Below are 22,693 nucleotides of genomic sequence, written 5' to 3' on the forward strand. Positions count from 1 at the left end.
ATACACCAGCGTGGAATTTGATTCGCTCGGTCCATTAGATTGTATCCATGATTAGTGTGGGCATATATCACAGTGGTGTCTTTCTAATAGGGCAAGCCGTCCTCAATTATCTACCCTCTACGTGCCCTTTCTATGCTGGGTCTCTATTCGCTGCGAATGGACTTGCCCGGAGTCTTGTAGCGGGTTTCGCTGTCCTATTTTCTCCATCAATGCTTGAGAGGTTAGCGTCTTTGGTGCAAATCACAGGCGAAGGAGCAAGTTTGTAGTGTCGTCAGTCCCGAGACGAGGTCTTTGTGTACTCTGTATAGTTTGAACAAAGCCTCTTCAACATGCAATGGAATGGGGTACATGATATATGTCCGTGGTAAATGGACAGTATCTAAAGCTATTTCGAGAGGCGATCGGCAAGATACTGATGAAGGATGCCGCTGTTCTGGAAAAGAGGGGCACTAGGCCTTTGTGTAGGTTAAAATTGCTGTGAAGACGCCACGCAATTTCTTTTACGGAGTAGGCCAAAGTTGTACGCATAATTACATCACCTATTTTATCACTAGACTCAAGGAACAAACCACGGAAACAACATTTCTGGAAGCTTCACGGAATAGAATTGAGACGATATTTCATCTCGACTGGAATCTATCCGTCGCAGCAAATGATTATATGGGCGCATAACGTCGCGTGCGATACTATCAATAGCATTGATGGAAGATGTACGGATACGGCGCTATAAGACACTAAAAGCTTACTCCCACAACAAATGGCGTCCTAACTACATAGACTCAATTTACGTGCAATCTTCTTGCCAAGCTGGCTTAAATATGTTTTTTTTTTCTGTATTGCAAGCACGTATTTTCATTTCTTATTGCTCCGTTATAGGTCACAAATGTGTGTCAGGCGATTCCTATATAAGCCATCTATGAATTTGAATGTCAATCTGGAACCGTATGGCAATGCGGCTTCACAGTCGTCCGTCTAGGAAATTCCAACTCGGGCCATGAATTCTTGCCATGTATAGTAAAGAAGCGATTTTTTTCTATGATATGTAGCAAATCCTACACGCCGAATTCTCTGTCTTTTTTATCCACTAAGATGTCTACTGTCAGTCCCTATAATGCTTGATATAACCAGCAATATGGCAGGCAAAAGGCTTATTCTGCTCACAGGCGCCACCGGCTTCGTTGGATTCAGAGTGCCGACCTACAGTGTGCGAATTGCCGTCCGTTCTCTCAGCAAAACTAATAAAGTAATTTATTCGTCACCCATTAAAGCGCTCAACTCGAGCGAAGAGAGCCTTTCGTTCACTGTTGTTGAAGATATGGCGGCTCCGGGAGCACTCGATGAAGCAGTCAAAGGAGCGACATACGTGAACATTGTGCGACTCCAATCCCGCTTCTGGGTCGAGAATCCACAACTCCAGACAGTTTCGACGAGTACTTTGTACAAGCGTCTCGCAAGTCTGTTATTGGATTGCTCGAGAGCATCCAGAAAGCCGGTATAGTTCGTCGAATCATCATAACCAGTTCCAATGTCGCCAATATTCCTGGTCACTATTTCAAGGGCCAAGGAGACGAAAATATCTTTGACGCGGAAAGCCGCATTCCTCTCACTATAGAACCATATACTAATCAATTTGAGGCATATTAGGCTTCCAAGACTGTTGCTTCGAATGCCTCTGAAGCCTGGATGGCTGAAAATAAGCCCTCTTTTGATCTGATCAGTATTATTCCTGGGTGAATTTTCGGTGATGATGAGCAAGCCGCTACCGCCGAATATTTCGAGAGCGCTACTATAAATGCGCTTCTCATGGGTTTATTACGGGGCTCAGCTGCGCCTTTCACAATGAACGGTAATCGTGTCCACGTTGAGGATGTCGCTTAGCTTCACGTCGCAGGTCTCAATCCTAAAATTCCTGGCAACCAAGCCTATATGACTACATCGGACGGTATAAAGGGTACTATAAATGAAGATGGCGTTGGTATTATCAAGAAGCACTTTGCCGAGGAGATTGCACAGGGACGCCTAAAGACTACAGGAAAGCTGCCAACTATTGTTGTTCGGATTGATGCCAGCAAGACTAAGGAGACTTTTGGTATGAAGTTCATTGGATTTCAAGGTCAGGTCAAGAGCGTGGTAAACCAATACTTGGAGCTTACTAAGGAGTGAGCTGCTGAATGAAAGTATGTATTAGTAGTCATGATTGAGATAGTAAATGGTATGTACAACAATAGTGAATCAACCTATATGGTAAACTGTTCCCTTCAGCATCAGTATATCAGCCTTCGAAAGCAAGGGATACAGTTTAGCACAAGAACAAGTGGTCGGTTATCCCATTCTTCACTAATGGGTTATGACAACCGTTGAGTCCTAAAAGATATATTTAGTAGCTTACGCGCGTCAGATACTATATTGTGCTTTAGCAAATGAAAATATAGCTGAAAGATAACGCCAATAAGAGGTATGTGATCGATGAAGCTCAAGAGCCTGCTACGGGCTAAAAAGGTCGGACAATATTCCATATACCAAATTTTACCTCCACATGGTCTTCATTCACAATGACGTTGAGCCCCATACCACCCTCCTAGTTAATGTTTCAACGACTGCGGGATTGTACCCAACTTCCTTAAAGGCTAAAAAGAAGTCCTCGGCATTTATAGAATACGACGAATTTGTGGGCAGGGCTGCATGTTTGGGTGACATCGCATGAATGGGGCAGCTGGACAGGTGGAAACCATGACTCGCCAAGTTCTTCTATTAATTATCGGATACGTACCCAGTAAATATTGCTCTAGAGCCCACATCAATCAATACTCGACATTAAAACTCTTTATTAATTTCAGAAACCATTGAGAGTAAACCAATTTTCTTTGGTAAAATTTCCCGCTCAATATCCGTGATGCTTAACCTCAATCTTCTCTGGTCGCTTGAAAGGCGGAATCATCTTCAGGGCGGAAAGCTCCTCAAACGTCTTGATGAAAGAGTCGCACGATTCGATGTATCCATTCCATCCTTGCTTTCGGCTCTTGTTCATGCTATAAATCACCACCGAGTCAGCTAAATTCCGCAACAAGAGTGTTCGTTTGATGATTCATACCTCAAGCTTCGTCCCCAGCACCCAAGAACATCAATGTCCAACAGGCCAAATATCTCCGGAATCTTATCAAAAGGATCGGGCTTCGGTGCAATGTTGTGCCTTGCCTTCAACGTCTCCCATGCCTGTTTGACTTCGGGCTTGTTTGCCCAATCGACGTATGATCCGGCAGTTCTGAATTTGCCAGCAGGCCCAAAGCCTCGAGGCGGAGGACTAATTGGCATTTCAATAGTCTTGTACTTGGCGTCATCTGACTCGGGAACGTTGTAGGGAATGCCATAGAGAGCAGCAAGGACGGGCCAAAATTGACCATATGTGAACACGCCGCCATCCGCAATGTTCAAGGCTTGGTTGCGGGCGGAGGGTGTGAGAACTGCCCACTCAGCGTGATAGCCAATAAGGAGCGCATTTGACTGGTGTTTCTCGACATCCCAAGCAGCGAGATCACCGAGAAATTCGAGGGGTGCTCCAAGTTCTTTCTGGATAGCAGCGTAGAGAGCAAATGCGTAAGCAATGTTTATTGCCGCATCGCGTACGGCACCAATGATGAAAGCTGGTCGAGTCACATTCCACTCGGTGTTGTTTTCGCGACACCATTTCCAGAGTATATCCTCCTGTGGGTAATAGAAGTTTGGCGCGGATGTAACGCGAGGGTTTGATTCCTCTTGTGGGTTAATGGCAGGCCCAATATGCAAGCCGTAATTCTTTGCACCGGTTTGGAGAAGAACTCGCTTGGGGATTTGTTGGGCCAGGGTCAATGCAGAGAGAAAGTTGGACAATAGAAGCGCTGCAATTGTCAGAAATATATATTAGTTGATCAGATTTTTAACTTACTATTCAATCTCTCCAACTCATCGGTGTCAGACCAGACGCCCGGGGGTTGGATGTATGAAGTGAAAAAAGCATAGTCTCTGATAATGAATGGTCAGCCCAGTAAATCTTTACGGCTTTTGCTTTACGAAATGGTTCTGTAGATGGTAGAGGTTGACTTGGGAAACATCGACTTACACCTCCAGCACGTGTTCTTGCAGTGTCTTGGCTATCTCTTCGGGCTTTTCCAAAAAGTCAACAGAGAGATACTTGATGTTGCCATCGATTAGAGACGTAGGCGGCCTTCTGCTCAGTGCATAGATGGTTCCCCAACGCTCTGGAGCCTCAGCTAGCACACGAATCATATGAGAGCCAGTGATGCCATTGGCACCCGTCACGATGGCAGAGTATTTTTTGCCCTCAGCGTCGGGAAATGTAGGCAGGCCGTAGAACTCCTCTTTCGAGAAGATACTGTGAGTCTTGACCATGTTGAAGAATAGTGAAGTGATGACTGATAGAACAGAAGAGTAGTAGAGTAGGTTTAATCAAGGTGTGAGTGCAAGTGATGAGGAAACTCGAATCACTTTGTCCGGCGAGGATAGGGTATTTATAAATTTCACACGCTCGCAGTGAAGTCAGCTATAGGTCAACATATCTGCTTACAGATGAAAGGATTTCCAAGCTTCTGATGGATAGAACACGCGAGTTCAGTTCCAGATTAGAATACGATTGGCCTATTCGTCAAGAATCTAGGCCTGATTGCTAAGAAACTACTTTCTAGTTTTCTACCACATCTAGAAACCCCGCAGCGCCATCCTTCCATCCATCTCGGCTTTGCTCCACCGCCGGACGCCTCTTTGCAGCCCAACTAGTCCACCCTTGCACCAATTTTTTCAGCTAGTTTCACCAAGCACAGCTCATAGCCAACATACTTTGCGTTGTTGGATGCCATGGGGGCTGAATCACAAGACCGGGTTTCCCGGCCCAACTGGATGGATAGGATTTGCATTGCAACAAGACTATCATATTTTCCCCGCGTTACGACACAACTTAATTACCGGCTCGGCAACTATAGCCAGAGAGCTTCCATCAGCAGCGAAACTTCGAATTCAGCCATGTACAAGCAAGATAAGCTGTGCCCCTGCATGCCATATGTATTCATGTTTGTTTTGGGATTTCTAAGATTAGCGGGGGGGATTTTGCAAGGTTTTAGCGTTACATTTACAGGCTTGATGATGTAGTGTAGAGCCTTGTGTCTCAGCTGGTATGTCTTATTACAGCAATGAAATACGCAACTGTTAAGACTTGCAGACCGCAAGCGGCTTCATCCCTCTATTTACCCCTCATGGTGTAACGCCGACTCTATTTCCCATTCGCTGGACATGTTGATTCGTCTGCCACTAAGATACCGACAAGTTTTACTCCTCCGCCACTAAGACACCGCGATACCTCATCTTCCCCTCTCTCAACGCCTGCATTGCCTCTTCTACGCCTTTCGTGGTAAGGGGCCATTTCATGATGGTGGGCTTGACATCATTGCGGACTGCAAACTCGAGCATTTTCTGGATTTCAGCCCGGGGTGCCCCTGCAGAGCCCTGGATGCTAATGCCTCGAGCCAACAAGGCCATCATGGGAACCGCAGATGTGTCGAAGCTAACGATCAAAGCGTAGATTCTGCCAGCCGTGGCGGTGAGTTGGATAATTCTGCTTAAACCCATCAGTCCCCGTGAATTTTTTTTGGTTTTGTTCTTGTTGTTCATCCTGGCTTTCAATCTTGACTTACCGCTTGAAATCTGGCTGCGCGCTTCCGCAGAGCAGCATGTGGTTCACTTGCTTGATGCCCTCGAGCGAGGACTCGGCAGTCAAGACATGGTACTCGGCCGCGCCCAGCTTCATTGCATCCTCTCTCTTGGACTCGCTGCTTGAGAAGACGACGACCTCGCATCCCATCTTGGCGGCAAATTGGATCGCCAGGTGTCCCAGCCCTCCGATGCCCACGATGCCGACTCGATCGGTCGGCTTGATACCGTACAAGGCGAACGGCGACCACACTGTAGCGCCACCGCACATCAGAGGAGCAGCATAAGCCCCGTCGAGACCGTCGGGGATCTTGTAGAGCGAATCCGCATCCCAGACCGCGTGGCTGGCAAATGAGCCAACATCGTGGTCGTGAGACCCAAACTCCGTCTTGTTCTCGCAATACACATCCAGTCCTTGACATGGTCAGCACCTATACCAACTTATACAGATCAGGAACTGGCTGCAGGTCGCCAATACTCACCGGTCAGACAGGGCTGACAGCGTCCGCAAGTCTTGTGGACCCAGCCGAAGCCGACTCGGTCGCCAACTTTGACAGAAGTCACATCAGAGCCGACAGCCTGGACGATGCCTACGCCTTCATGGCCCAGAGCCACGCCGGCATGAAGGTAGTGTTCATCTGTTCCACATAGGCCGGAATGAGTGATTTTCAGGTAGGCTTCATTGCGGCCTAATTGGCGCTGTGAAATGGCTTCCTCAATCTTTCCACTCGCGGATCCACGCTGAACGGTGAAAGAGTAGCTCATGCTGGGCGGCTGTTGTGTATTGGTGATCTTTTGGTACTATACTTGGTATAGAAAATGAAGTTGAGTTGCAAGAACATGTCCATTGATTGTTTGGGCCAGGAACCTAGTACTTATGGTGGAACTGCCGCGGCAAATGGTTGAAGATGCAACGCACCATCTTCAACTTCTACCAAGTACGTACACCATGATCATTGCGGTCTAGATTGGTAATGCAAGATGAACTCGAGCTTGGTGTCGCCTTCAGGAGAGAAGAATAGTATACATGGTGATTGATAATACTCCCGCCTGCAGTGCATCGATTTATAATATGGTATAGAGGGTTGCGAAGTTGAGAGAAACAACGGAAGTTTGAGGCAGAACGCTAAACCGTCGCACGATGGAGCTAACTATTCAATATCAACGAATTTGGGTAAAGGCGCCCCGTAAAATCTATGTTACATGGCTTACGAGGAGGATTACAGCTGAAAATTGGAGTAGTTGAGAAGCTACGAGTTGCGTCGCCGTCGGAACCCCGGCTGACATTGAGATCGAATCCGACATTGAGCTTCGAAGAGATTCAGGGAACCAAAAAGAGAGGCTCGTGGCACAGGTAGAGGCGCCATTACGGCATAAGCGTTATCTCGACAGGCATTAGCCGGAGAACGGCTCAAGAGCTCTGGGTCCGCTAACGCACTGCGTTTTCTGAATGAGGAAATGTTGTCAAGGCCCCACTGATGCACCGCGGCATCCTCTTTGGGTAATTTTTGAAAAACTGCTGGTGAACTGGTCACATTTGGCTCCATCACGCACTCGCACTATGTGGCGCTGCCGACGGATACTCCCTGCGAGCTGATTAGTCGAGCCGCCACTGACAGAGTTTTTCAGTGAGCAAAGTATCTTTGAGTTTGTGGATAGTTTCTCCTTGTACAGCCAAGTACCTGCCTGTATTCCACTTTCTGGCCTTGAGACAATGACAACTAGGAAAAGCTCAGCAGACTAACAAACGGTGGACAAGTAAGAAAGGTCTGGAAAAGAGCTTGCAGAAACACTAGCGGCGGGCATTAGTCGCGCATATTCTCATGTGAGCTTGTCAATTGTCTCCGAAACAAGACATAGCTTGTTTAATGACATGCATCAAACAGATGATACAGATGCCTCGGCTTCAATGTTACAATGGCCCAGGTCGTCCATCTCCGCGTACCGCTTCAGCATTATTGCATTAGATATCACTTCATGAAGTATTATACTAGTGGTGATGCTACACTTGAGTCTGTGTTGGCGGGTAACCGGCCTTGGTCGAATGAGTTTTTCTTTTACCCAGCGGGTCAAGTTCTATATTTCGACACTTGTGAAATGCCTTTTATGACCAAAATTCTTGTAGATAATAGGTTTATAAAATGAGATTATTGGTCTTGCGAATTTCCTGTCTCACTATACATGGTGGGTTATCAACGTTTAAAATTATCTTCGATAAAAGTACCACCGTATATCACAAGCACTTCACCCAAAATTCGTCTGAGCTGTCGTTTTGACACTGCAAATTGGAAAATGCAAGAAAGGTGTCTCTCAATTCAGTATGATAACATCTATATGAGCTCTAGTTTTTTTTTTCTAACCGTGGCTGTTCAACTCATTTGAAGCTGCCTCTTTTGTCCACGCCCCACGCCGTAACCCAGTGTCAACACACAAAAGGCAGCTTTATTTCCCATAAATTCTCTGCATGGTCTCCTTGACAGACTCTGGGCGGAACGAAAACTTATCGTTATCCAGCTCCCCGGGGACAAGTGCGATTCCACCGGCTGCCATTGGCTTGACGGACCACATCAGCTCATTCGCCTCATCACCACGAGCCCAAGCTTCTCTCTCATTTTTGGCGGCCTCTGCAGGATCCAGGTATGTGACCTTGTACTTGACTCCCTGGACCTCGCCCAAGTCATCGACGAATTTCTGGAATGTGGTCTTTTCTCCAACTACCCGAATTTCGCGCTTCTGAACACCGGGAGTTACAGGCAATAGAATTGACTCAACGGTATACTTTGCAATACTAAAGATCATTCATTGGTCAGTTCAAGCAATACTAGCCGACACCGCACGAGGCAAACGTACTCCGGGATCGAAGTCACATGAAGTGGCTTGTCGGGATATCCATATGGATTCGCAGTATGAGCGACAACATCGATGTTGTAAAACGGGTCAGCGGTCCATTCGGTGAAGACACCAGTCAACATGAGCGTATAATAGAAATCCGGGTGCTCCTTTGCCTTGGCGGCGAGATGGTCACGGGTGACACGCTTGTCTCGAAGATAGCGGAAAGTTCGCAGCTGTTCCTGGGCGACGTCTGATCCAAACTCGGATGGATAAAAGTGGCGGACTCCACCCGCAATGGCAGCTTCGATCATGGCAGGTTGCAGTCTCATGATGGAATTGCCAACTACAGACACCACAACTTCAAAGCCTGACGAGTTTGTTAGCTGTCTTTTCATTCAAGGTTTTTCACGCCCTGCCGATAATACAAACGACTCACCTTCATACGACTTGGGGTCCAGGTAAGATCCAGAAATGACTTCTATGCCTCGGGCTGCAAAGTCGGAAAATTTAGAGACCTTGGCGGGATCTGACAAGATGGCAATCCTGGAAAAGGAAGCTTTTTGCTTGATGAATTCCTCCATAAGAGGTCTACCAAACGCGCCGCCTGCACCAATAACGAGAACTGAAGGAGCCATTGTTATGTTTTGTTGCGTGGTCGATTTGATAAGAGAGGGATGTGTGAGTTGTGAGAGTATAAGACGAATGCGACAGAGGTGTATTTTTTATTTTCTAAGGAAATAAAAAGTTTGAGAATTAATTGCTCCTCTTCCCCTGTTTATATAGTAATTGTTTTATCACATTTATATCCGTAATACTACCCAACTGCGTCGTATCAACCAACGTGCATTGGCAATGTCATCATAGCCGCAACATTAATAATGAGCAGACGATATGCTATAAGCCTCAAGTGGCACTGGAGCTCCGGGTACAGTGCGACGTCTTGGAGTTCAAATGTGCCGCTTCACTACCTGATGCGCCTCTCTTTACTCTTTATTACTTTCCACAATCTCCAAATCACGGTAAAAAGTTTATAAGAGATATTATAAACCAGTGAATGAGATAGATATACCGAATGTATATAGAAATACAATGCCATAGCTTTTTTGCAATATCTTCCAATGGGAAACATATTGATGCACATATTTCTTGATACTATAGAGTCCAAAGTATCAAAACTAACAGTCTTATCACATTTCACATTAATTACAGTTTGCATATCCGGTTGACAATCATATACGACATCTTAATTATTAAATACTCAGCCCAAACACCAGCCAAGCCAGCATATGAATTACTTTCGTTGATCTAACAATGACATGATACGGTGTGGATACACCAAGAACCAACGCCATCAATCATGCCGCTACTGATATCCCGGCACTAATCACAACCTTGGCTGGGTCTCAGTGGGGCAGTCGCCATATTTCTCAGGTACTTTCATGTACTCCAAGTCAGATCGTGGCTCTCGCTTTGTACATCCAGGTAGGCAAAGTCGTCTTAATCCATTTCCCCTATCATCCCTATTCTCATCACTTATCAATCTTTTGACACATTACTTTGGTTCAAGAGCAGTAACTCCTTTCTTAATGTTTCTAGAAGGATTGAATTCTAGGCTAAGCAGGTGCACATCGCCGAAGTCACGATGCTAATCGCCGAAACCGTCTCCTGTAGTCTCATAGACGCTGATTCTGTGTAATGATTCTGTGTAAGTCAGCTGTGGATTGTTCAACGAACTTTCGATCACACTATATGCTTGATAAAACCTCGTAACAGTAGGAACTGAAGCTTTATTTGCCCGCCTCAAATACAAACCGGGCTGTTGGGTCACTTTTTTAGGAAATACTTGAAGACATTCCGCCTTCTACATGTAGGCATTTCCTAATTGGGTCATTAAAGAACAAAGTACAGTCGTAGTTGGCGCGAGGAAACAAACATGCCGTGTTATCTAGAATAGTTAACGGTTATTGAATCACCATCCGAAGAGTAAACAATTACGTGTATCAATATGATATCTACAGATACTATATGGTATTTGGTAAGCACGCATACGCAGGTGTTCGTGCAAACACAGATCGGCGTCAATGCTTAAAAGTCCCGATCTGCTATGATAACCAGCATTCGCCAAACTTGCTCGTCTAGCGCAAGTGGTCCTGGTTCGTCAGTCAGCACTATCTCCTTCCAATCTCTTAGATTCGTACACGTATTCCTGCTCTCGGATTCGGATTCAAAACTGATAGTCAAATCCTTCTCGTAACTATCCTGGTGACGAGCTCTCAAGCTGAAACGGTATTGGCTCGTTCATATTTATTGTTGCCGTAAATAGTTCTCAACTTGTAGTTGCGCCGGCTTGGCAAACATTTCGTTGCCTCTTTGGCAGCGCTCGTATCAGCTCAGGCGTAAGACCTACGGGATTTATTTCAAGCCACAAACGGGATGCTTGACTAAGCAGAGGGTTTGTAAAACCGCCAGGCGAAAAGAAGAGGGGCAGTGACATGAATCCAAATAGTCTATTCAGCATAGATGTCGGGAAGAACACCAGAGATTAATAATTATCTTAGCATCTGGTTTCGTGCATCGTGTTTTATGCTCGCTTAGAACAATCGCCTTTCTCAACTCTGATAACCTCTTTCTATCATTCGGGTCCTACTATCTTCAACACAAGGTCCCAGCAATATTGTCAACTCTGTAGATCCAGACTCCTCCTTAACTAACCACTAAGCGCGTCAAGCCCGAAGAGCGCGAAGATGAGTGGAGATGAAATATACGGGACTTCCGGATTCGTCCACAACAATGGTACGCATCTGTTTCATGAGTTATTCCTTGTCGCAGCCATTAATTCGGTGCCTAGTAACGTTCAATATTCCCTCTCGGTCCTACGATCAGAGATTCACCTACACCGATGAGTATGATGTACAACCACTCGAATTCATCGCTGTCACGGGAACAGAAGCAGATGAACGCAACAAAAATGTGTCGAGACGCATTCGCAGTCAAGCTATGCGCAACTATGTCTGGAGACAAAACCATCCAACAACAACAGACGAAATGGCTGCAGCAGCCGCGGTCCCGCTCAAAGTAAAGTCGCAGCAAAAGTATGAAGGGAAGTTTCGAATTGGCTCGCGGCCACGCAAGACAAAAAAGCCTACAAAAGTAAAGCTCGCTATTTTGGAATCAATAACAACTTCAGAATCTGAACAGGACCAAGATGTAAGAAAGGCTCTTTTGCGTTACTCAAAATGGTCCATTCGACAAAGCCTCATGCCTGATAAGAACCTGTTGATGAGAAAAGGTGCAAACTCGGATCCCTTTAACGCATTCTCTTTTCCAATGGGGCCTGAAAGCGAACAGTTTATTTTTTATTGTGAGTCAACTGTTACGACCCCGCACGATTAATGCATATTTTACATCTTTCTCAATACCTCATGTTGCTACTTGCGTATAAACAACCGCGTATTAATTAGCCTGTTTGAGCATAGATCAAAAGCATTATGCTGTTAACTGTATTGCTCTCAACCTATCACCAGACTGTTGGTATTTCGTCAGAGAGGAGCTTGCATTATTCCATGCGGTTCTGTATCTCGTCTCTCTAGATTACAATATGAAATACGGTCTAATCGACTCTCCTGGGAGCCTCTTCCATGGGAGAGAGGCATTTCGATTGATCAACGAGGCTATCAAAGATAATGCGATAAGAGATACTCTCATTGCAGCCGTTTCATTAGTCATTACGAGAGAGGTAAGAGTGCCCTATGATGTCGATTATTTGTCTACTTTTACCCATGTCTTTTACTGAATTGGTTAATTTCTAGAATCTCGCTGGCAAATTTGACCTGGCCAAAATTCACATGCAAGGTCTCCAACTGATGGTTCATCAGCGAGGAGGCATACAAAATGTCGAAAGCATCCATAGAAATGTGATAACATGGTCAGCGCATACTACAAAACCACACTCGTTCAAATGCTTATGCCTTCTAGGGCCGATTTATGCTACTCAAACATCTGGGACTGCAAGCCATCTTTTCCTCTCCTACCTCTGAAACTTACCGGAACTGAGGCCGAGCTGCCCACGGGCATGAAAAGTATGACGCTCTCTCCAGCGCGCACTTTCGGCTCCGGTTCGCTCATAAACTCAATCTTCCGGTCTCTCAGACGCTTATCTATCGCATTCTGCCCAGAGTATGATGCTCGCCTAGATGGATCGTCAATGAGCAACCAAATATATAGCGTCGAATACGATCTTCTCACTCTCCAAAACATCAACCTCGAAGCTCTGAATGCCAGCGAATATCTCTCATCTAGCTCTGTTTTGATGAATATCGCGGCATATATTTACCTCTATCTCATTTTAAGAGAACTTCCAGTCAGATCAAAGATATTCCACACCCTCTTTCAGCGATTACGAGATTCTTTGGAGATGCAGGATACAGAATGGTGGAATCTGGCTCCTGAGAGACAACGCTGGTTGCTATGGGTCGTATTTATGGGGTATGGAGCTGCCTCAGAATGGGATGAGAAATGGCTGTTTGTAGAAAGGATGGAGCCGCTGGGTGCTGCACTAATGCTGAGTACAAAAGAAGAACTTCGATCTGCGTTTCAAGGAGTTATTTGGCACGATAGGTGTGAAGAGTTTTTGGAAAAGCTATGGAATGACATATCGCATCGCAAAGGAACTAAGACGGATAGCTAGTGATGTTGGAGAAAGTAATTGATACATTACCTGAGGTTAAGATGCTTCGTGATAGGTCATCAATGACGCAGGACTTTGGAATTATTTCTTAGAGATTGTCATAGTTTACTTGCTGATTACTTCCAAACCGTATGTATTCCGTGTAAGGCGACTTTCTCATGCCATGCTCAACGAACTTTCCCTATGCAAGGGCAACTCCCTATCACCGAGTTTGTGGCAACTACTGAAAGAGTTCACAACCCAGTTTATTGTACAAGCTTCCCTCTACCCTGTGCGGTTGTTTACCTGGACCAATTTTGCAACTGTTAGATCAAATAATAACGGACTGTGTGTAATATACAAGTATTTCAGACAAAAGTCAATCCTTGTATAGCTTATATAGACATAGGCCTTTCATAATGGGCTCAATCTCGTCAAAAAAATCTGTCACACGCCAAACAAGCACCCAAAAGTCAGTAATTTTACGTTAGTCCTGCTTTGATTGAGGGATATGAGACTCCTCCGCAACGTGATAACGAGAGGTAATGCTGGATCCAATGGAAGTCCGATCAGGCGGCGAACATTCGCGGATACCCCTCTCGTTACTCCTCGAGTTGAAACCAGTTCAAAGGGATGAACCATGCCTTATCAAACAGTTCTTGGTCTTCCCGGTTGACCGCGCCGGTCCGGACGCGGTCTTCTAGCGAGCCTACCATCTGTCGGCACTTATCGATCACCAGCACCCGCAAGCTTACGTAGGCTCCGTGGCTCAGGGAGGATACTATGCCGTAGCCTGCAAATACCGCAGCAGCAGCAGCAACGATGCTTGAAGCCGTGTTAAAGTGCGCGTGGTGGATGAAGTAAGCACCAGGTAACACGGCGGAGCTGCATATGGGTTTGCCCAAAGACGATTAGCCACTGGAACCTCACCACCATTTCCTGACATGGCTGCGGAGAAAGAGAAGGGAAGGCAAACGAACTAAGCCAGCGCTTTCTTCATACACCGATAGCCCGTGATCCTTTCCTCGTCCGCGACTAAAATGCTGAAGATGCGCTGTATCGTAAGCAGTTCGCGGACAGCCTTATCGTGCTCGACCTTCAGCCGCCATCTGTCTTTGCTGCCGTTGGACTTGAAAAGGCTCTCGTCGAGTTGATTTCGGCCTGCCATCACCACACAGTTAACCCACACGTGTTTTTGAGTATGGACATCTTGAGTCTTCAACTTACGTTTGCTATGGCCCAACACCGCAGGGTCGCCATCTGCATTTTCACAGCGATCCCAAAACTTGATATATTGGCCCACGTGCCACTCTGCAGAGCGTTTTATGACCTCGAACTCTTCCCAGAGCGCCACTTCGTCGAAGCTGCGATCGATTCCAGGGATGCGCTGATGGTCGTCGGTGCCTGTTGGCACGCCCAATACCCCGCATTGCGGTTCGGAAGATACTAAGAGACGGAGAAGGCTCATTTCTGGGGTGAGTTGACTGCTGGTTTGTTCCATGTTTAGTGCTCAAGAGAAGAGCAGCCTGAGGATAGATGTTGGTGGTTAGTGGAAGGAGCAGAGGTACTACTGGATCGTTCTTAAAGGAACTCTGTCATGATATCTCTGTCTTTGTTTGTCAGTGGGTCTCATGATGGCTACCAATCAAGGCGCTCTGTGCTACTAACAACAAACAAGGGCCTTTGTACTACCAATAACATAGATGCCCCGTGTGCCCAAAAGCTAGGAACCGGCGATGGCTCCTCCCATGTGTCAAAACAACTCTCGTTGTCTTTTGTTGAGTAGTATTGCTTGCTATCTATCTCTCAAACTCCGCTTCTGACATGAGCCAACAACCTCCAAGCTACAAGGATGGACAGGAAATTCCTCCCATTAATTCGGACGCACTACTCCTGGTCAGATTGGAGGTCTGGCACTATTTTAAGCTTGGCAGGTCTCCAATCCTCAACCACGACTTGGCCCAGCTGTTTATCGCACTCGAACTCGCAAACTGGACTGTGAAAGAAGTTGAAATTGTTGAACCAAAGGGTCTTGCGAGTCGTGACGAGTTCGTTCCGGTTCAAGTAAGTGCTCTTTCCTTCCATCCTCCAGTAGGCAGGGAACTAGGTAAAGAAAACTGGTTTTGTAGTCATGACTAACACGAGTAATCTGGCTTTCAGGTTGATTTCGAGCACAGACGCTACACCGATAACGATCCCAATGGAAGGGCTCAATATGATGTCCGAGAGCTCTTCCGGCACAATGCCCCGGCGCTCATCTTCCAGTTTTTTCTTAAAATTGGTAGCAAGCCTCACATTATGAACCTGTTCCCTCTCAACGTACCACAGCTCCACAAGAATAGATACGTCCAGATTTTCCCTATAAACAAGCTGAACATAACAAGCCAAAGGCTTTTGAAGCCTGCAGAGGTGGAAGATACCAAGGCTATTGCCACTCTGTATATCTCCCCAATTTCTGTGATAAAGTGTGTAAGTCTTCCATCGCTAACCTTGAAAGGCTCTCCACTCTCGATGACGGCCTCTCAGCCCTATCCCATGTTGTGGGGGTATTCGACTTATATTCGGATCTAATGGGCCAGAACGAAACTTCTTCCGCCTTTACAAATATCGTAGACGCTGAAGATATGTTCAGGTGTGCTGCTACCATCTTTGATGCCATTGGCTCGCCCGTCACCGTTATTCGTAACGTGAGAACCCACTTGGTTTACCCCACAATGACGGTTAACTGACGGATCACAGCTGAGACAGTCCTACGAGGCCCAGGTAAACCAGGCAGCAGCCAGTGAACCAGCACACCTCTTTGCCTGGCAGCTGGCTGTAAATCCGTTCTTTGAGTACCAAGTCAGGTTTTCCGGTATTGCGAGAGACCTTCAGCAAATACAAGTTGGTGAAGGTGGGTAGTTCTTTATTTCTGTCTTCATGGGTTACTAAATTAATAATACCTAGTCGTTACTCCTCAGTCAATGTACGAAACAGCTTTAGGTCTTCATGCCAGTAGCCTCCTGTTCACCAAGGCTAAGAAGTCCCTAGAGCCACAACTGGTTAACCAGCTTGATCTTTATACGAGAGACATGATCCAGCTTAAAAATGTCCGCAATATTGGCGGGTTAGCTACTGGTTTAGCTGCAGTCGCTGGAATCTTTAAGGGAACTGGGATTGGGGGCGCCAGCATCCAATCCTTGGTCTCACATTTGCCCCTTGGGTGGTGGAGCATTGGCGCGATATTCATCGGTGGGATCATCGTAGGTAGCTGCGCACAGTCCGACATCAAGACCAGTCTCAAGAAGAAGGAAATGGTTCAAGAGTGTGAGTCCCCATCCATTTTAGCCGTATATTTACTCTAACTTCTGGTAAGTTAATTATGACCTACAAGTCATAACCAATGCGGCCAACGAGGCGCGGAAAGACTTGGTCACAATCATATGCAAAAAGAATTTCAACATTGAGCTCTCCAAACTAGGAGACCACGAGAAGAACGCAATTCTGGAGAGCTTTGGAGTTGATGTCAGTGCGATCCGGCACAAGGAATATTGCGAGGCCCTCACCGGGGGTGGCACCAGCAAGCTCCTGGAGTTCTATAGGAGGTTAACTGCGGATTTCGATCAGATGAGAAAGGCTTGCGGATTTGGTGTTGTCGTCGAAGAGAGCTGAGCGAGCGTTGTTTTATAGACAGATATACAACGAATTGGATTGTTAAAGCCAGAATATCTGTAGATGCAGATTATTTTCTTCAATGTTAATGACTACCTTTTCCGCTCAATGGACTATGAGGACTGTATTAGAAGTTCTATATTTGTTCCATCGTAGGAAAATGAGTCGTACAGTGATAACAGCAGAAACATGTCACCAATTGATGCAGCCTGACCTTGTATAGCTCTCATGTAGTTCGGCATCACATATCCGTAATATATCACTAACAGCATCCAACAGCATCTAACAGCTCTTTATTATTACCGAAGCATTGAGAAATAATCTCTCCCATGTATTACTAATTAATGGAGCTTTGCAGTGCGGGCAACCTTTTATAACTCGTGGCCTCCGCGCTCATCACTTGCGTGGCACTTGGTCTTATAAGTTTCTACACCTCATTTCGCTCTCAACGATACTTTATAACTGTTATTTTCATGTAAATATTCTTAGCTTTACTAGTCGTTTAAAAACCTAACCACGTACATTACAGAAACCGGCCCTAACAGCAGTTCCACGTGATACTCATTTCCTATAGGAGTGAGCGATACCGCGAGGATACCCAAAAGATGATCATCTCTATAGTATGTGACATACCTGGATATTTGAGACAGTGTTTATCCTTTCTAGCTGCATCCGATATTGTTTCCATTGTGATGGAAGGCAATGAGAGATTGGAAGGTAGTGAGAGATTCGATATATTGACCGTTACGCTTCATGAAGCCGCTGGCTTTCCTATTCCAGATCAGTTTCAGGAAGCCCTTGATAAGGCATTAGCGATGATAGCCATTTCGTTCATGCCAAAACGTTCATCGAAGATAATGAGGGATGGGGGATTATTGAAAACGAAGGCTGGGGCTGTTTGGGATAGTCCGGATTGAGCGTTTTACTTCCGCGACCGCTTTACCGATGCAAAGGAAATAATCACAGCCTCCCGTTACCGATATCGACCTCCTACTGCTCATCAGCTCACCAGCGATCCTACACACAATCCGGTTTCTAACAAGCCACCTACTCAAGAAGCTAAGCATGATGCACTTGAGGCGATTTTGAAGAGGGGATTTCAACATTTGGTTCCCCAACTTCTTCAAGAACACGGCATGGACGTGAATGTTTACCTTTTTTCCCTGAAGTAACTCCATTGTATCATGCTGTTGAATTGGAAGATGTTCAATTAGTAAACGTGTTCCTTGATGCAGGAGCCGAGTCAGATATGAATAAGACTTTGGAAAGGGTTCCTTTGATCAAAGCAGTTGAGAAAAGCAACGAAGAACTGACAGTACTATTGGTTCAGAGAACAAGCCGTGTCAATTGCACTCTCGCTCTTGGTCAAGCAGTGAGACAACAGGCCAGTGAAATTGTCAACATCTTACTGGCGCATGGCGTCAAATGCGACTTTGAAGAATCGGATCGGCCACCTCCGCGTCCTGTAATAGACCTAGGGGGGGTGCACTTTTGGGTTGAAACATAGTACTCCCATTGACTGGTTTATGCCACCTCTCGTTTACGCAGTCTAGCTAGGTAACAAGGATCTGGCGCGACTTTTACTCGCCCAAGGTGCTGATGCCAACGTTGGTTATCATGACTTGCCTAGTAGGAGGCCTCTAAGAAGGGACTGCGGTAGACCTATACAACTGGCAATGGAACTAAAGCATCATGGCATTGTTCAGTTGTTGCTTGGTTATGGCGCAGGTGTCTGCCTTGCGCAGCCAACCAGACGATCTCACTCATGTTCGATGATTTCGAGGGAGGAGCATTTAGAAGTTACCGCTGCTTTGATGGAAGCAATAGCGTCAAGAAATGTTCAAAGCTTAGGCTCCTATTTGACAGATACAGTGAATTGAGAGAAGCTGCTAGCTAGACGCTTTGACTACCATTCCGAAGAGGACGTTTATTAATGAAATTGTGAATTGTTTTAAGCCATGAGAGATGAAAATGCAAGTTTACTTCAAAAATGCGTACCTATCGTTTCTCGCGCTCCTGTTTCGCTGTCTGTTGTAACAGTGAGTTTGTGAATAAAAACTTGACGCAGCACATTCTCTTTTAATGTTGCAACACATGGTTTAATCTCCCTAATACTGGCAGACATTCTGACCGCGCAACGTGACCTAGTACTGATTTCTAATGCAACTCTCTCATCATTCTATGATTAGTCTACAGCATGGCGATTCAATGTCTGTTTCGACTCCACCAATGTCCTAATGCGGGATAACTAACTAGCGTCGCTCAGGTCTGGCTTCTTAAACTTCATCCCAAAGAAGATGGCTTTAAGCACCAATGCCTTCATTATCCTAAATAGTTATATCTGAAATTGAAGACAGAGCAGCCTGTATTGACTTTTAGAGATAATCCAGCGCGTCAAAATGGCTGGTCAATATGTAGGTAATCCTTACAAAGCTAACCACTAGACAAACACTGATTTTACACAACATCGTAGCAGGTGCAAATACAGCCAGCAATACTTCCATCACAATATGTGCAACGAATCATCTGCATGAGTTAATCTAGTGTTACACTTAATGTGTGACCACAGCCTAATAACATGGCTGATTACATATTCCCATCCATCTTGACAAGGCTCATCAATCCTAAGTTCTTTGTAAATGCAACTTTAAAGCTCAAAATGTAAAATTTGAGTAGGTAATGGTGTTGTGTATATTAATCATGAATATTGTAAAGCTGGAAATAGTTCAAACTCTCTTATAAAGCTTGGTAAGACTTGGTCGCTTAGAAATAGTTTTCTTAAATGATGCGGGACTTTCTGCGCGCATAGACTGCACCATACTATTGTACTATACAAACGGTGGCACTGCAAATCTTCATGCCTAGTAAACACCGCTTCATGTTGGATGTAGGACGCTCAAAGCTGAATAATTCAGAAGCTCTTATAAATCAATACTAAACTATGTGATTGTGTAGAAAGAACAGAATGTGCCTTGGCTATGAGGGGGCGAAAGGGGATACAAAAGGCCAAACTTGTTATGGAGTGCTTCTTCTATCACTTCAAACAGAACACGATTGACCACCGTTTTCATAACAATCCTACTATACTCCATTCTTCGTCATCTCAGAAATAATGACCGCTTATAAAAACGTCGCAATCGCTGGCAGCACAGGCATTTTGGGACCCTCAGTAGTCGAGGCCTTCCAAAAGTCCCGACACTTCAACATCACATTACTTGCAAGGGCAAATACCATTGATGCCGTCAGGGCCCAATTCCCCAGTGTTAAAGTCGCACAAATCGACTACGATTCTCCCGAATCCCTCACCAAGGCCCTTCAAAACCAAGATGCTGTCGTGTCGGCGCTGAACCACGAGCTTCATAAGCCGCAAATCGCTCTCATTGACGCGGCGATCAAAGCTGGCGTGAAACGATTTATTCCTTCCGAGTACGGAGCTGACGCGAGTATTCAAGAAGTTCGCAATGTTCCGTACCTCCGAGGCAAAGGAATCGTTCAAGACTACCTCACCAAGTCCGGCTTGTCGTATACATTCCTATATACTGGGCCATTCCTCGAATGGGCAATATTAAAGGGCTTTTTCTTGAACCCTGACAACGCTGACGCTCACGTATGGAATGGAGGAGACATCCCCATCGGCACAACGCTGTTATCAGATGTCGGTTTAGCAATTGTCAACACCTTGCTGAAGCCTTCTGAAACCGAAAACCGCCATCTATACGTCGCTTCTCACGTTACAACGCAAAATGAGATTCTGGCCGCTGTCAGAGAGACGCACCCAGAAATTAAGTTGTCAATTGTTCCCCGCGACTTGGAGGCCTCGCTGGCTGCTGCGTGGGAGGCCGATAAAGCAGGCCGATCGGGCGAGCCTGGATTTATTCGCGACTTTCTCTCCGCCTGCCTATATAAATTTCATCGGAAGTATAAAATTGATGACCAGAGAGACAATGATTTGCTTGGGGTTAAGACGTTAAGCGAAGAGGAATTTAAGCAAGTTGTTGCAAAGGCTCTAAATTGAGAATGCTTGACTAGCTGTGCAACAGTTGTTCCTTTAAGAGGCAAGAAGAATAGGTTTGGTGTCCAAAAGTCGACTCCATACATTTATCTGTCAATCTATGTTATTCTATGATGCAATGCAAGTATAGCAAATAGCATCTTGTTCGTGATAGTAGATTTCTTTTAGCATCATACCAAGTACTCCCATTACTCGCCCAAGGCAGCAGAGAATCTGTTCTTCTCGCAGTACTCCCTGAAAGATGTCATTCTGATTCCAAGCTATTCATGTCAAATCAGTACATTTTCCATAATAAAGGTTAATAAACGCGTTACTCACATCGCCAGGCCCAACAATCCCGGGTTCATTCCCCTCATAGCCAAAGTCAAACGCAAACAGAACGTTTAACCCAAACTCGTGGCCCAGTCCACCCGGTAAAAGCGCGTTAACTTCGTCGTAAGACATCCCGTCATAGCCTCCATATTTGACCCCCTGTGTCTCGCAGAAAATGCGGAGATAATCTGTCCAGGAAAGGTAATCGCCTACGGCAAAGAGGTTCGTGTTGGGGGGTGCTTGCTCAGCTAGAACTTTGACGCAAGGGCCGAGATCGGTCCGTACGTTTCCAAAGGGAATCGGCTTGTGTCCAGGACCAACACCCTTCATACGATAAGTACCATCGGCTTGCTGAGCGGAACAAAGTGTTAGTTGGGAAGAGTTGGAGAAGTTGAAGTTTCATGAGAAGCTACCTTCTGTGGAGTAATTGGTAGGCCCCACTCCGTTCCTACTTGGAAGTAGACTGGAGCTTGAACTTGTGAGAATTTGCCTTTCAAGGCTGGAAGGCTCTGTGCATAGGTCGCAGCATGGGCTTTGGAGTCCATATGGTACAGCTTGGTGTACTTGCCACCACTAGATTTCGTCGCATCAGCCATGGAGCTAAAGATGTATCTCTCCAGCGTCGCCGCCGTCGAAGCCGCAGCGTCAGCGATGTTCTTGCCATGCCGCAGCTCAACTTCGTAGCAGTAGGCAACAAGTTCCTGATCCGGCGCTTTCAGCTCCGAGTTGCGAGGATCCTTCCAGATGGTCCAGAAATCAGTCACACCAAAGATGACGCTGGCTCCCTGGAATGCTCGCTCGAGGGACTTGACGTCGTCGAGGTCGCCCTTGACGATTTCGACTCCCTTGGCTGCCCATGCTTTGGCGGCGTCGGATTCGGGGTTGCGAGTGACGCCGCGGAGGGTGTAGCCTGGGGATTGGAGAAAGGTGTCGGCAACTGAGCTTCCCTGGGTATGGTGTTAAAATTGAATTTGAGTTGTGAAATAGTGCAATTCGCTTGGGAAACTAACCTGAACACCAGTGATTCCTGTGATTACGACGAGCTTAGACATATTTTACTCTTTGAGAGTTGTCAATTGTTGGAATAGGCTATTAGTGTGATATATGGTATGTCGCAAAGAAGATTTAAAGGTCACAGATTCTCTTAAAATAAAGACATCTCTAGTAGGAGGTGAGAGAGTTTAATATACTTATGAAATAGATTGAATATTAGTATTCCATAGCAACAACTGCAAAGCCATCTCCTCTTAGCAATCAACAACACCGTTGCTTTGCAACATCTACCAAAAAAATGACATTTACCATGAATCCATCAACAAACCTGATTTCTAATACCTGTCAGCGCCTACTCGCGAAAAGTTTCCCAGGCTTTGTGAGCTTGAAGCTTGAAGCACGACTAGGAAGACCAATATCCCAATTGGGAATACGGCGGAGGGAATCTCCATTTGCCCTTTTGGGAAGTGGCGGGCTCAATCTATTGGCCGCACAGCTTGGTGTGGTCACTCAACACCGACTAGAATCCA

At 45.8% G+C, this 22,693-nt stretch overlaps 10 protein-coding genes across 10 annotated transcripts; 4 read left to right on the top strand and 6 right to left on the bottom strand.

Moving 5' to 3' along the window:
• Positions 1–1,926: 1,926 nt before the first annotated feature.
• On the top strand, positions 1,927–2,163 carry TrAtP1_002788 (uncharacterized protein; the record flags this gene model as incomplete). Its single annotated transcript, XM_066111615.1, has 1 exon — positions 1,927–2,163. One exon carries the CDS (start codon positions 1,927–1,929, stop codon positions 2,161–2,163), a length of 237 nt encoding a protein of 78 aa, XP_065967693.1.
• Positions 2,164–2,731: 568 nt separating this feature from the next.
• TrAtP1_002789 (uncharacterized protein) lies at positions 2,732–4,644 on the bottom strand. The gene is made up of 4 exons (XM_014087472.2): positions 4,097–4,644; positions 3,923–3,999; positions 3,092–3,875; positions 2,732–3,029 (listed from the first exon to the last, which is right to left on the bottom strand). Exons 1-4 carry the CDS (start codon positions 4,384–4,386, stop codon positions 2,882–2,884), a joined length of 1,299 nt encoding a protein of 432 aa, XP_013942947.1. The 5' UTR covers positions 4,387–4,644; the 3' UTR covers positions 2,732–2,881.
• Positions 4,645–5,124: 480 nt separating this feature from the next.
• Positions 5,125–7,088, bottom strand: TrAtP1_002790 (putative secondary metabolism biosynthetic enzyme). Its single transcript, XM_066111616.1, has 3 exons — positions 6,180–7,088; positions 5,682–6,111; positions 5,125–5,602 (listed from the first exon to the last, which is right to left on the bottom strand). The coding sequence occupies exons 1-3, from the start codon at positions 6,460–6,462 to the stop codon at positions 5,317–5,319; spliced, it is 999 nt and encodes a 332-aa protein (XP_065967694.1). The 5' UTR covers positions 6,463–7,088; the 3' UTR covers positions 5,125–5,316.
• Positions 7,089–7,990: 902 nt separating this feature from the next.
• TrAtP1_002791 (uncharacterized protein) lies at positions 7,991–9,317 on the bottom strand. Its single transcript, XM_014087473.2, has 3 exons — positions 8,966–9,317; positions 8,548–8,896; positions 7,991–8,485 (listed from the first exon to the last, which is right to left on the bottom strand). Exons 1-3 carry the CDS (start codon positions 9,162–9,164, stop codon positions 8,140–8,142), a joined length of 894 nt encoding a protein of 297 aa, XP_013942948.2. The 5' UTR covers positions 9,165–9,317; the 3' UTR covers positions 7,991–8,139.
• A 1,717-nt stretch (positions 9,318–11,034) lies between these two features.
• On the top strand, positions 11,035–13,216 carry TrAtP1_002792 (uncharacterized protein; the record flags this gene model as incomplete). Its single annotated transcript, XM_014087474.2, has 5 exons — positions 11,035–11,322; positions 11,378–11,890; positions 12,006–12,265; positions 12,339–12,454; positions 12,505–13,216. Exons 1-5 carry the CDS (start codon positions 11,274–11,276, stop codon positions 13,214–13,216), a joined length of 1,650 nt encoding a protein of 549 aa, XP_013942949.1. The 5' UTR covers positions 11,035–11,273.
• A 140-nt stretch (positions 13,217–13,356) lies between these two features.
• On the bottom strand, positions 13,357–14,776 carry TrAtP1_002793 (uncharacterized protein). The gene is made up of 3 exons (XM_066111617.1): positions 14,423–14,776; positions 14,176–14,356; positions 13,357–14,080 (listed from the first exon to the last, which is right to left on the bottom strand). The coding sequence occupies exons 1-3, from the start codon at positions 14,694–14,696 to the stop codon at positions 13,798–13,800; spliced, it is 738 nt and encodes a 245-aa protein (XP_065967695.1). The 5' UTR covers positions 14,697–14,776; the 3' UTR covers positions 13,357–13,797.
• Positions 14,777–15,019: 243 nt separating this feature from the next.
• On the top strand, positions 15,020–16,955 carry TrAtP1_002794 (uncharacterized protein; the record flags this gene model as incomplete). Its single annotated transcript, XM_066111618.1, has 6 exons — positions 15,020–15,259; positions 15,356–15,633; positions 15,693–15,882; positions 15,935–16,088; positions 16,142–16,501; positions 16,551–16,955. The coding sequence occupies 6 exons, from the start codon at positions 15,020–15,022 to the stop codon at positions 16,844–16,846; spliced, it is 1,518 nt and encodes a 505-aa protein (XP_065967696.1). The 3' UTR covers positions 16,847–16,955.
• Positions 16,956–19,958: 3,003 nt separating this feature from the next.
• Positions 19,959–20,861, top strand: TrAtP1_002795 (uncharacterized protein; the record flags this gene model as incomplete). The annotated part of the gene is made up of 1 exon (XM_066111619.1): positions 19,959–20,861. The coding sequence occupies one exon, from the start codon at positions 19,959–19,961 to the stop codon at positions 20,859–20,861; it is 903 nt and encodes a 300-aa protein (XP_065967697.1).
• A 185-nt stretch (positions 20,862–21,046) lies between these two features.
• On the bottom strand, positions 21,047–21,500 carry TrAtP1_002796 (uncharacterized protein; the record flags this gene model as incomplete). The annotated part of the gene is made up of 2 exons (XM_014087478.2): positions 21,047–21,118; positions 21,177–21,500. The coding sequence occupies 2 exons, from the start codon at positions 21,498–21,500 to the stop codon at positions 21,047–21,049; spliced, it is 396 nt and encodes a 131-aa protein (XP_013942953.2).
• Positions 21,501–21,538: 38 nt separating this feature from the next.
• Positions 21,539–22,222, bottom strand: TrAtP1_002797 (uncharacterized protein; the record flags this gene model as incomplete). The annotated part of the gene is made up of 2 exons (XM_066111620.1): positions 21,539–22,117; positions 22,181–22,222. The coding sequence occupies 2 exons, from the start codon at positions 22,220–22,222 to the stop codon at positions 21,539–21,541; spliced, it is 621 nt and encodes a 206-aa protein (XP_065967698.1).
• Between the last annotated feature and the right edge of the window lie 471 nt (positions 22,223–22,693).

Source organism: Trichoderma atroviride, chromosome 2, assembly GCF_020647795.1.
Source record: "Trichoderma atroviride chromosome 2, complete sequence".
NCBI lineage: Eukaryota > Fungi > Ascomycota > Sordariomycetes > Hypocreales > Hypocreaceae > Trichoderma > Trichoderma atroviride.

Excerpts from the sequence above, each read along its gene's own strand:
- TrAtP1_002789 (XM_014087472.2), bottom strand. The coding sequence starts at position 4,386 with ATGGTCAAGACTCACAGTATCTTCTCGAAAGAGGAGTTCTACGGCCTG. Across the intron at positions 4,000-4,096 it reads CAAGAACACGTGCTGGAGGT|AGACTATGCTTTTTTCACTT; the intron begins GTAAGTCGATGT and ends ATTCATTATCAG. Across the intron at positions 3,030-3,091 it reads TGCTGGGGACGAAGCTTGAG|CATGAACAAGAGCCGAAAGC; the intron begins GTATGAATCATC and ends GGTGATTTATAG.
- TrAtP1_002790 (XM_066111616.1), bottom strand. The coding sequence starts at position 6,462 with ATGAGCTACTCTTTCACCGTTCAGCGTGGATCCGCGAGTGGAAAGATT. Across the intron at positions 6,112-6,179 it reads CTGTCAGCCCTGTCTGACCG|GACTGGATGTGTATTGCGAG; the intron begins GTGAGTATTGGC and ends GACCATGTCAAG. Across the intron at positions 5,603-5,681 it reads GCGCAGCCAGATTTCAAGCG|AATTATCCAACTCACCGCCA; the intron begins GTAAGTCAAGAT and ends GGGTTTAAGCAG.
- TrAtP1_002791 (XM_014087473.2), bottom strand. The coding sequence starts at position 9,164 with ATGGCTCCTTCAGTTCTCGTTATTGGTGCAGGCGGCGCGTTTGGTAGA. Across the intron at positions 8,897-8,965 it reads GGACCCCAAGTCGTATGAAG|GCTTTGAAGTTGTGGTGTCT; the intron begins GTGAGTCGTTTG and ends CAAACTCGTCAG. Across the intron at positions 8,486-8,547 it reads CATGTGACTTCGATCCCGGA|TATTGCAAAGTATACCGTTG; the intron begins GTACGTTTGCCT and ends AATGATCTTTAG.
- TrAtP1_002793 (XM_066111617.1), bottom strand. The coding sequence starts at position 14,696 with ATGGAACAAACCAGCAGTCAACTCACCCCAGAAATGAGCCTTCTCCGT. Across the intron at positions 14,357-14,422 it reads GGTGTTGGGCCATAGCAAAC|GCCGAAATCAACTCGACGAG; the intron begins GTAAGTTGAAGA and ends TGGTGATGGCAG. Across the intron at positions 14,081-14,175 it reads ATGAAGAAAGCGCTGGCTTA|CTCCGCCGTGTTACCTGGTG; the intron begins GTTCGTTTGCCT and ends ACCCATATGCAG.